The sequence below is a fragment of the Boleophthalmus pectinirostris genome, unplaced genomic scaffold (genome assembly GCF_026225935.1).
Source record: "Boleophthalmus pectinirostris isolate CB_2022bp ecotype Guang Dong unplaced genomic scaffold, ASM2622593v1 HiC_scaffold_8, whole genome shotgun sequence".
NCBI classification, from domain to species: Eukaryota; Metazoa; Chordata; class Actinopteri; order Gobiiformes; family Gobiidae; genus Boleophthalmus; species Boleophthalmus pectinirostris.
This window is the reverse complement of record NW_026571515.1, coordinates 27,203,898-27,215,646: the sequence shown is the minus strand read 5'-3', so window position 1 is coordinate 27,215,646 and position 11,749 is coordinate 27,203,898. Positions and strand designations below refer to the sequence as shown.

Here is an 11,749-nt window from a genome sequence, read left to right as displayed (position 1 = left end):
TAAATACATTCACTCTAAATAAAATTAATACATTTTGTTTAAATCTATCTATGCTGTGTGGCCAGCCTGTTTGCTAAAAGCTTGATTTCAAGTATGCCTGGCTTATCAATTTGCACCGACACTCTGTATTTCTGTAGTCTCTGTCTATTTCTTCATTTAATTTGAGAATAAATACTTCCACTTAAACAATACTTACTTACACAAAGGCACGAACTTTGTCAACTGACGTCAAAAAAATAAATAACACTCTTAAAACAAGGCTCTCATTTATATATTTATGTGAAACAACGCCACCAAACGGACGTGCCAAGAACAGCAGATTTAACGTCTCGCGATATTTGAAGGTGATCGGTCTCTGTCCGCCATCTTTACAGAAGAAGGGCACGAAAAGGCCGTAACAAGGGTGCCCTGCCAGATTCATCCTTCAAAATGTTGTCCAGGCTCGTCCTCATCTCAGGTAAATTATATTTGTTCAGACGTAGTTTATTTCTTTAGGTTACTGACTGTGATTGTCTTTGAAATGTAAATTTTAGTATTAATGTGAATGTGAAGGGTAAACTGAAGGCCAATCTTTGAATGGGAAACACGCTAAAGCTAACTTTCAGATAGAAGCTTACATGCGCTATTATAATAGCAAGACATGTACAAGTATGCACACTAAGTAAACAGACATATAATTCAGGGTAAATTATTACACGTTTAGGTCTCTTGTAGATGGTAATGACTTCAACACACACACTTTACTTAAGCTAACTGTGGCTAACTTTGCAGGTCTGCAAATGTCACCTTATGATAGCAGAGCTCTGATAGAACATTTTGTCTTTAGTACCTTGCACCTTAGAGGTTCCTTCAGAGCGATTTTTGTTTTTTCAGTGTGGCAAAAAAATATATGTGTAATTAATAAATAAATAAATAAATATATATATATGTGTGTGTGTGTATATATATGTGTATATATATATATATGTGTGTGTGTATATATATGTGTATATATATATATATATGTGTGTGTGTGTATATATATGTGTATATATATATGTGTGTGTGTGTGTATATATATATATATGTGTGTGTGTGTGTATATATATATATGTGTGTATATATATATGTGTGTGTGTATATATATGTGTATATATATATGTGTGTGTGTATATATATGTGTATATATATATATATGTGTGTGTGTATATATATGTGTGTATATATATATATGTGTGTATATATATATGTGTGTGTATATATATGTGTATATATATATATGTGTGTATATATATATATGTGTATATATATATATATATATGTGTGTGTGTGTATATATATATGTGTATATATATATGTGTGTGTATATATATATATGTGTGTGTATATATGTGTGTATATATATATATGTGTGTATATATATATATGTGTATATATATATATATATGTGTGTGTATATATATATGTGTATATATATATATGTGTGTGTATATATATATGTGTATATATATATATGTGTATATATATATGTATATGTATATATAAAAACTCAAGAGTTATCCTGTGTTTCTGGTTTTACCGTGTATTTATATATTCTGCACACATGTGCAAAATTACCCTATACCTTTTGTGCATATTTGCCCTCACATGCTTATCCTCTCTTGTTTACAGCTAATGCCCTGAAAGGCAGGGGGCCCCTTGGGGCTGGGTAAGTGTCAAATTTATGCCATTTGTTTGTGTTGTCTGATGTGACACTTGTCACTAATGTTGTGTGGCTGTTGTCTACAGTCTGGTCCAAGCATCCCGCTCTTTGCAGACGTCTTCCCAGAGTCTGGCCCCAGTGCCCCCACTGCCCGAGACGGGAGGCAAAGTACGCCATGGCATCTTCCCAGAGGAGCTGTTCCAGCTTCTGTACCCCAAAACTGGAGTCACAGGTCAGAAGACTTCTGCTGTTAGTGTCTGGCTTACACTAAAAGACTATCAGGATAAGAAAGCGCTCTTTTTATATGAAAAACGTGAATAGGCTTGGACCTCGGCCCAATGATGCATATTCATTTTGGTCTTCCAAGAAAGTTTGGGCATCCTTGGATTAAGAATTTCCTAGTCTTTATTGAATAATTGACTTGTTTCTTGTTTTTTTTAAGGACCTTACATGCTTGGCACCGGCCTCCTTGTCTACATGCTTTCCAAGGAAATCTACATCATCAACCACGAAACCTTTGTTGCTGCCTCCGTAGGAGGGATTTTTGTCTACATTGTCAAGAAATATGGCGCACAAATTGCAGCATTTGCAGACAAAATAAATGAGGCATGGATATTTTTGTTCTTTATGTTGGTTTTAGAAGCCAGATTTCAGAAATGTCACCCAGTGTTTTAAAAAGTGAGTTGACACTATATGCTAATATTCCTCATGGTTTTGCAGGACAAAATGGCCAAGGCTCAGGAGGTGAAGGATCTGGCCATGACTAACCTGGCCCAGGCCATTGAGAACGAGAAGAAGGAGCAGTGGAGAGTAGAGGGCCGGTCGATGCTCTTTGACGCCAAGAGGGTAAAAATCACACAGCAGTAGTGAAATTTAAAAAGAACCACTATAAATTTGTTACTTTATTGACAAAGTTATGATTATTTATGGGGATTTTATTGGTTATATTAAGAATTTGGTGCTTGTTATTATGTTCAAGAGCAGACATCATGGCATCAAAAATGCAGTAATACATTTACATGAATCATTGTGAAATAAAATTAAACTAATGAAAGTCTTGTGCTTTTATGTGCTGCAGAACAATGTGGCGATGATTCTGGAGACAAACTACAGGGAAAGACTACACATGGTTACAAATGAGGTGAAGAGGCGTCTGGACTATCAGATCGCCCTCCAGGACCTGCACCGCCGCATGGAGCAGGAGCACATGGTCAACTGGGTCGAGAAGAGTGTCATCGGCAGCATCACACCTCAGCAGGTACACACATCTCACACAGTATTTGATGTTAAACTAAAAGCCCAAATTGTAAATGAATTCTATCTTTTTAAAAGTCAAATGGTGTAAAATGTTGTGCTCTGCTTTTAACCTATACATCCACACATACTCTTTGGTTATGTAAATTAGATCTATTAACCCCAGTGCCTTGTTGAAAATGTGTGTACACTGGGAGTGTTACATACAAATTGTGTATTTTGCTTTTTAAACTTCCACAAAACATGTTGATTCCATTCGTTACCACAAATAATTAATCCTTTAGATGCCAGTTTTTTATTAAAATATAATATAATATTTATATATATATATATATATATATATATATATATATATATATATATATATATATATATATTATAATTTTTTTCTCAGGCCAGTCACACAGATAATAGCCAATCAGTGTGGAGAATTAGTGGGAAGATTGACTTTGGTGTATTTGCTCCATAGTTTGTTTGTTGCTCAATAGACTCCCATTATAAAATACCCATTTTGACTACCCCCTTTTAATTAAAGTCTAAAAATGTTTTTTTTTTTGCCTTTATTTTGTTTTCCTTTTAAACTACTTACAATTATGTAAAATGTAAGCATTTTTCATTTTTTTCAACATATTCCCACATTTTCCATGACCCCTTCAATCCTTATCTCTATTATTGGTATATTGCAATATACTGTAACTCCATAAATGAAAATAAATGTGATTTTCCTGATATGTTTGTAACTGTTCATATGGGTGAGCCATCGATATGATCAATCTGTGGGATGTTAGTTTGTTGAATTTTTTTGTTTTGGTTTACTGTCATTTTAAACCAAAATGTTTGTCCATTCAGATTTCGCTCATATACTTCCATTGTAAATGCATAGATTTGTCTCGACTATATACTTATGGAGAAATAAAACTTTTTCTTTTAATGCTCATTTTCTAGCAGCAATAGTCTCAAATTGAGTGAAATTAGGGAGATTTTCAAAATTAAGACTTTTTTTTTCTAGCTCTAAATTGATCCTTAAATGCATGTTTTTGATGAGGAGCTCATTTTTACATGTATTTCCTGTGCCCCATACACCTATCCCACACACCCTCGAATTTTGGACTGAACATACAGCCCGCAGTCCAAACACTGCTTTTGATCACAAATTTCACCTTGTTTCTTAAATTTCTTGTCACTGTGGCCTGAAATCTTAATATTTTTAGGGAATTTGCAAAGTTCTCATTTCTTATAAGGCATGTTTACGTCCCTCTAATACTCTATTATTATATCAGACTATGCAAATCATCATAATGTAGGCTAAACGTAATATTTGAAGTACATTTTTTTCTTTTAAATTATTTTTTTTCTCCAAGCATTCATACTCAAAAAGATGTTCTTTACCAACACATCTAATCCATTTTTGGTGACTTGCTCTATTTTCATTTGTTTTTTCTGGCACAAATTGTTTAAATGTTGTATAGGGTGACAGTGGAGGTCATTGGAGGAAGGGCTGAAATTAGGCACATTTTTTGAAAGATATTTTTTTTGTAAAATTAATTTTGTTTACTGCAGAGAAATAAAAAATATATCAAAATAATTTTCACTTTGATTTTGGGAGGAGGGTGTCAAAAATAATGTCAAAAAATTACAATGGAAATCAATGAATACAAATTTCCGAAACATGCTCGGTGTATACGAAATTTTTCATGTTGCCAAAATTGGTCCAATTGGGATGAAACTCACATATGTCTATAATGCTGTAAAAACACATTTGTGTGAATTTTCATGGCAAACACAGCCAAAGTTGTGCATTCAGATACACACATTTCCGGTAAAAAGGCACAAGGGTTAACTGTACTTCACTGGTGTATCCTCTTCTTTGAAGTCTTTTAAAATTCCTTTCTGTGTGTTGTCTTAAGTTAACATTTGTTCCACTCTAATGTATTTGTATAAATGTGATTACTTATGTTCTTTCAGGAAAAGGAGAGCATCGCCAAGTGCATCACAGACCTGAAGGCCCTGGCCAAGGCCACACAGGCCAAAGCTACTGTCTAAACTCCTAAGAAGAAGGATTATGGTCACTCATCTATCGAAAGGAGGCACCCGCATTTCTTCTAATAGTTCCTCTTCAGTGTCTCTGTGAATATTATGGGTGTGTACAGTATTTACACGTCAGATGATGGTAAAATAAATGGTTCTCTTATTCAGAAATGGCCTGTGTTGTGTTTTTTAAGTCTTTTAGTTGTTGTATTATGAAACTTTTATTTTATGGCTAGACCATGAGGAAATAAGTTATTACATTACAAGCAATGAAGGAACCTTTGGTTGGTCATACGGAGCAATATATATATGTGACCTCTGGACTCATCAGGGAAGTACAACACCCAAAGACCTGCCCTCATCGTTAAATCGTCACATCTGAAAGATCTGTACTTTGATCTTGTGCTTTACTAAGTTTCCATGCTCTATTTTTTCCTGTGACTGTACTATTCTGAGAGGGCAATGGAACCAGGCAGGTGAAAAGGTAAAGAAGTAAATGTAAATGTTTTTTGTTTTTTTAATAGGGCTGTGGTTTTGTAGCATTTGTAAATGTTCTAAAGAAGGTTTTATGATCAAGTGATAGAAATCTGCAAGTTATAGGTGGGTTATTGATGTCTTTCTGTAGTTCGGTCTTGGGTGTCAGTATAGGTTAACTTCAAAATGTATTCAATTTTGATCACTTTCTTTTGTTAAAATAGTCTGCATACCTGTTCTCCTTTATGACTAACTTGTGACAAAAATATATTCAGGAAATGAATGAAATTGTGACACCCAAGGCTGTATTTGAAATCCTAAATGTTTGAACTCAAGAGTAATAATTTTGTTAAGTCTAAACAAATCAATTATACAGGTACAACGCATTTATGTTGGTCAGGTGCTTTGAGGATCGGTATTGAAAGACTGAAACTTTAAAAATGTTTGGTTCCAGTCCGTTCTCCTACGCCCCAGGGTGAGTTGGTTTAATTTCACACTATAAATGTTTACTTTTACAATTGGCAAAACAAAATGTTTTGTTCTAATTTTTCATCTGTCCATACACACACACCTATTTTCCTAGATAAACTCCTCTCAGTTGCCATGGTTTTGTCTTAAGTGTCTTTATCTCAACCACTGGCTACTCATATACAGTTTTATTGCAGTCAGAGACCTATAAAAGTACCCCTCCTAAAGTTATATGTAATAATTTTATTTAATTTTTTTTGCTGTTTCAGGGGCTTGTCTCCGGAGGACCTGTCTCACAGACGCAATGTTAATAATCCAAAAACATTTGGCAGTTTACATAATGACGACCAAAGGGTTTCTCCAGTGCAGGGAAACATGTCCAGGCCCACAGGAAAATCCATCTACAGTATGTTCACACTAAACTGAACTGTTTTACACCACACATTCTATTAGATCATAACATTGCTTATAGTTATATATAGTTATATAGTTTTACTTAGGCATGTCACGACCAATAATAAGGCAAATTTATATTTCTTCAACATAATGGAGAGAGCAGGAAAGCATTTTGACAAATTTCATAAGAATGAAATAGTGGTTTGCTTTATTTGGCGCGTCCACACAAGATGATTAATTAATACTGGTATGATTTGAAATGCCATATTAGGCATAATATGCTGCATGAATGTTTTTGTTTATACTTCTTACCTTTTTGTTTTAAGTGCAGAGAAAGGAATACTCAGAAACACTAAACAAACAATCAGACATCTTGAATGTCAGAGTGGAGGTAAAAATAACCATGTAAACACATTGAAATGTATACTTTCTAATGACCCTGTATTCTCTGGTTATAGCACCTGTTCACCTGTGAAATGGATGGTCGGGATGTGGACTCCATCAGTGACTGTGTGGCCAAACTGAAGAGGCTGGATACAAAGGGCCAGCTGTGGTCACAAGAGATGATCTTGGATGTGCAGGGGAGCTATCTGGTCCTCTCTGACATTGAGACAAAGGTTTCAGTGTTTTGAGTACCAGTTTTTTCTACATTTCTTTACTCTAGAAATCCCTACTTGTTACAAAATTGTTTTGTAACTCTGAATTACTATTTAGGAATGTTGCTATAAACTGATAAATGATCTGTTTCTTTCATTGCCTTTTTCTGCGTAATAGTCATTTATAGACTTAACTGTCTTTTTAAATTAGAAAATAAAACAACTTTTTAATATTTTTTCATTCTTTGGGATCACTCAGTCAGAGTTAGACTCTCTGCCTTTGAAGAACATCATGGAAACTAATGCCATTTTGGACACCTGCGCCTACAACTCTCTTTTTACACTAACTGTCCAAGAGCGCAACAAGCGCATCCCTCAAGTCTATATGTTTCAGTGTGAAGAGACTGGGGTGAGTAGACTTGAAATCACTTATTAATATTTATTTTTTATTGTTACATTTTTCAACCACCAAAATACTACTGGTTTGAAGCTGTAATGTGTTTTTAGGCTGAGATCATTAAGGCAGACATAGATAAAGCAATTCAAAAAGGAGGACAAGGATTTGTGGAACCACGCAGCCAGAGACCAGCAGACCCAGGAGAACTCAGGTAAAAATCAAAGTATTTAACATAGAATATCATTAGCTTAACTTATCTTACACTGTTGCTGATCTGTATGCAGGAGCAATCTTGAGAATATCATTGGTGCGCATGTGTCTGGAGGGTACCGCCCTGAAGGCCCCCGTGCGGTGTTTAATCCATCTCCAGAGCTCCCTCAGTGGAAGAGCAGGGAACCAGGTAGGCTGTCATAATGTAGTTCATTGAATCATTCAAAAAAGTATGGAATACATTTTTAAAGAGAAAAAATATGTTCATGAATCAGAGGACCACAGGATAGCATTAAGATATTGTGCCCAAGTCCTGAGTAGTGATTTCCAGAAATATGATCAGCAATAAAAATGATTAGCAATACAAGGAACTAAGGGAACTAAATTGTAAAAACCCTTCCTATGGTATGACCTATTTTTGTCTTTTTAATTAATTATTTATTTAAAACAAGAACAGTATATAGAAAACACTGATCTCAAAGAGAAAATATCCTTTGCACCAGGTTTAGCTAAAAGCTGCTTTATTATCAGTTTTTTCTTTAACTGATTGCATAATATTCTACAATACTCCTCAGAAAACCACCTTCCTGATGAAGCAGTTTACCAGGAGGAGGTATATGACTCACACTTTCACCCAGGACCTCCTCAGCTCTCGGACACAGAGTGGAACATAGTGAGTTCAACATTAAGCAATCTACTGTCAAATCATTCTGTCTCTTTTCTATTACAACAAGCACAACATAAACTTTTGTGATTCTTCTTTAACCTTGTTTTTATATGATTATATTATGGATTGTAGGAAGTATTCAACCATGTTTTGAATGATCTGGAGATCTTTATGTCTGAAGTGACTGCAGCAGTGAGCACAGCTGCTCCGGAACCTAATAAGAAGAAAAAGAAATCAAAGAAGAAAAAAGGTGCAGTGTATGTTTAGTTTATGTTTGGTTTGCATGACAAAGGACTTCTCTTGGATGACATGTTTTCATCATCTCTGCAGCTGAACCAGCTGTCAACACTGTCAATCTGCCACCACAGGACGAGTACATGTCCTTTCTTCAGAAAATCAAATATGCGTTCAATATTGTGGTAAATGGTTTTCTGTTAAATGACTCCTTAGTGACTCTCAACAGTTTAATGTAATACATGTACCGGTATCCATCGTGTTATGTAACAGGCACAGCTGGAGGAAGCCCTCACTGAACCCACTGCTGAAGACTATGTCCACGTTTTATTCAACATTTTCAATAGTGTAAGGCTGATGCAATATTTTAGAAACACTCCTTTAAACATTCATAATAAAACTATTTTTATGTTCATCTTATTTAATAATATTTTCCTTTCTCTCCAGGTGGGGCCTCATTATCATCGGGACATCCCTCTCACAGTTCAGGCTCCATTGCTGACAGACGCAGTGATGCAGCTGCTGAGCTCTGTGGTCACCCCGGAGGAGCGGCAGCTCTGGGTGTCCCTTGGAGACTTCTGGACCATTCCCAGGTCAGATTTACTGTACATTTATGAACTCACTAGAATCAGACAGGGCTGTATGTTAAAGATGAAGACATTGTGTTCTTTTCCCAGTACTTTTTATTAAATTATATGTAACAAATATAGACCGTTAGTTTACATTTTGTTTATGCAAGCAATATTGATTTAAAACATTTTACATTTTAATATTTACATTTAAGAACTGTACAAGTAGGATTGTAGTCTGAAGTAAATACACAGCTATGGGTGGGGATAGGGGGTAGGTGTAAACAGATTTTCAGACCACTCAAGACTCCAATGCAGGACAATGCAGGATTGATCAAATATTCAGTCAAAATACAGCTTTGAGTAAGCTAATGGTGAAGGACATAAAAATAAAGTTTACATACTAGTATTATGACCACTTTAATCATGACAAAATATAGTATTATATATTTGTGTACAATGTAATAATAATAATTATTCTCACAGTAAACTGATATGTTGGTTGCCTTTACGTTCCAAAAATGATAAATGCCTAATTAATGGGAGCTTGGAGTATGGAACTTGGGAGTGCCTTTACATAAGATGTCTGTGAAATCCCTCAACAAAAGAAAAATTCAATTATGTCAACTGTCAAGCAGCTTCTTCCGTTCTGAAGCTTGGATGAACTTTTTTCCAGTTGACAGATTTGGATTTTTCTTTTGCTATGCTTTTACATAACCACTTTGGGAGCCAACATTAAGCCTATACATATCCTTGTGTCGGGTTAGTTCCCAATGGGCAGAGGAAGATGTCCCTGAGTACATCCCTGAGTTTTATGACAACTGGCAGCCCCCTCCTCGCCCTCAAAAGACACACCCAGTAAGCCGGAGCAACAGCCAGCGATTCCCCCCCAGACAGCAAAATGGATGGGGTACTCCGCCCCCTGCACGGTACACTGTCTATACAATATTAACCTTTTCTATAATGGAGCATATCATCTTACAAGTAATATACCTGTTTGTTTCAGATCGAGTGAACCTGAGTATATGCGAGCTATTTATGATTTCATGGCCAGAAACAACAGAGAGCTCAGCCTCATGAAGGGGGATGTGGTTGAGGTGCGTTGCAAAGTCCGTTTTATTTATGTTTTGTGGTCTTTTGGGCTTGTGCCACCTCCTGTCCTGAAAAGCAGTTGCACTCAGAAGGTGTTTGCCAATTATGATCACATGAGATCTATATTAAATCTGCAGAAACTAAACAAATGTTTTATATAGCACAAATAACACCACAATTGGTGTCCATCCATCAATCTTTTTTAATTATTTACCCAGATGCTCAAACATAGTTATAACTCCATGTGAACGTTTTGTGTAATTGACACGTATCGAACTGCTTTGTTCTCTGGCAGGTGGTTCAGAAGAATAAGCAGTGGTGGCTGGTCCGTAACAACCGCTACGAGGAGGGCCATGTTCCCCAAAATGTCCTGGAGTCAATGGACCAGCCACAGATGGGACAGGTTACCTACTCAGTATTCAGTTTACCCATTACATTTAATAATAATATTTATACCTAACTGTTTGTATTTATAGAGAGAGGGCCCTGTGACTCTGGACATGAGCTCTTCTTCAGCAGAGGTCTCGGCTTGGCTTGCATACAAGGGTTTCTCCAAACTGTGAGTCAAATAGGTTGCATTGATGTGTAGCTATAAAAAGAGTGTATAATTTCAAGATGAAGGACAACAAAAAAATAAAACTTACTTTGTTAGAGGTGTCTAACATCCTAGTTGGGCAGTGTTTCCCCGCCACATCTTGAAATTACTTCAGATTAAAAAAAAAATCAGAATTGCACTGCCAGACCAAGTCATAGGTCACATCTGTGGAGAGGCAAGCCCACTCACATTAAGGACTACATTTAAGAAAAAAATCTTATCTTCTAATATTCTGTCTATGTTTTGTGGTGCAGGACAGTAAGAAGCCTGGGAGTACTGAATGGACGACAGCTTTTGGGAATGACAAAAGATGAAATCCGATCTGTGTGTCCAGAGGATGGAGGGAAAGTCTTCTTCCAGCTCCAAGCCATTAAATCTGCCATCGCAGTGAGTAATAATAATAAGAATTCATTTGTAAAAATTAAAAAATTACCAAAAAGTAAAAAAAAAAAAAAAAAAAAATCCTATTTAATACATTTTTTAAATATAAATGAGTCAATTTGATTAAAAAAAAAGACTAGCTTTTGAAAACACTGCTTTAAAAAAAGACTAAAACACAGGCCTCTAATTTTGAAAAAGTTTTATTTGGGTTGGTTTGTTTTGTTTTAACTATCTAAATATATTTAAAATTCATGAAACTTAACAAGTATTTAGTGCAACACATATCAGTTTGGGTGACTCACCAACCTCACCATCAGATACTGTGTAACTGTGTGATACTGTAAAAGTATTGTCTTCTGTTTTCATAGTTTTTTTTTTTTTTTTTTTACAGCTTGCCAGTGAACCTTCAGGACCTTACAACAGTCACTACTAAAGTGTCTTATATCATTGTTAATAATGATTGAACATTAGGGAGCAGTAAAACTGGCTTCACACCTTATACCACTGAATTCAAATTTTAGAAACTATAATGAATGTATATAAATTATTTTGAACAGTAATTTGCTATTTCATTTTGTAATTTGTTTACTAAATACCTATACCATAATCAAAACTCTGTAGGTGTGTTGCACAATGGATGGTGTGAATATTATAATAAAAATAAAAAATACTGTTATGGCTGTCATCTGTATGTGAGTAAAGTAACA

The 11,749-nt window shown here is 35.3% G+C and overlaps 2 protein-coding genes across 2 annotated transcripts; both read left to right on the top strand.

Annotated features, from left to right (window-relative positions):
- The first annotated feature begins 332 nt into the window (after window positions 1–332).
- On the top strand, window positions 333–5,134 carry atp5pb (ATP synthase peripheral stalk-membrane subunit b). Its single transcript, XM_020929833.2, has 7 exons — window positions 333–457; window positions 1,651–1,687; window positions 1,768–1,913; window positions 2,124–2,287; window positions 2,402–2,527; window positions 2,760–2,939; window positions 4,901–5,134. The coding sequence occupies exons 1-7, from the start codon at window positions 430–432 to the stop codon at window positions 4,976–4,978; spliced, it is 759 nt and encodes a 252-aa protein (XP_020785492.1). The 5' UTR covers window positions 333–429; the 3' UTR covers window positions 4,979–5,134.
- Window positions 5,135–5,707: 573 nt separating this feature from the next.
- eps8l3b (EPS8-like 3b) lies at window positions 5,708–11,681 on the top strand. Its single transcript, XM_055165801.1, has 17 exons — window positions 5,708–5,912; window positions 6,175–6,311; window positions 6,628–6,692; window positions 6,760–6,918; window positions 7,157–7,306; window positions 7,405–7,505; window positions 7,579–7,694; window positions 8,080–8,177; window positions 8,304–8,421; window positions 8,502–8,590; window positions 8,679–8,998; window positions 9,742–9,903; window positions 9,981–10,071; window positions 10,362–10,469; window positions 10,543–10,625; window positions 10,916–11,048; window positions 11,434–11,681. The coding sequence occupies exons 1-17, from the start codon at window positions 5,878–5,880 to the stop codon at window positions 11,473–11,475; spliced, it is 2,007 nt and encodes a 668-aa protein (XP_055021776.1). The 5' UTR covers window positions 5,708–5,877; the 3' UTR covers window positions 11,476–11,681.
- The last annotated feature ends 68 nt before the right edge of the window (window positions 11,682–11,749 follow it).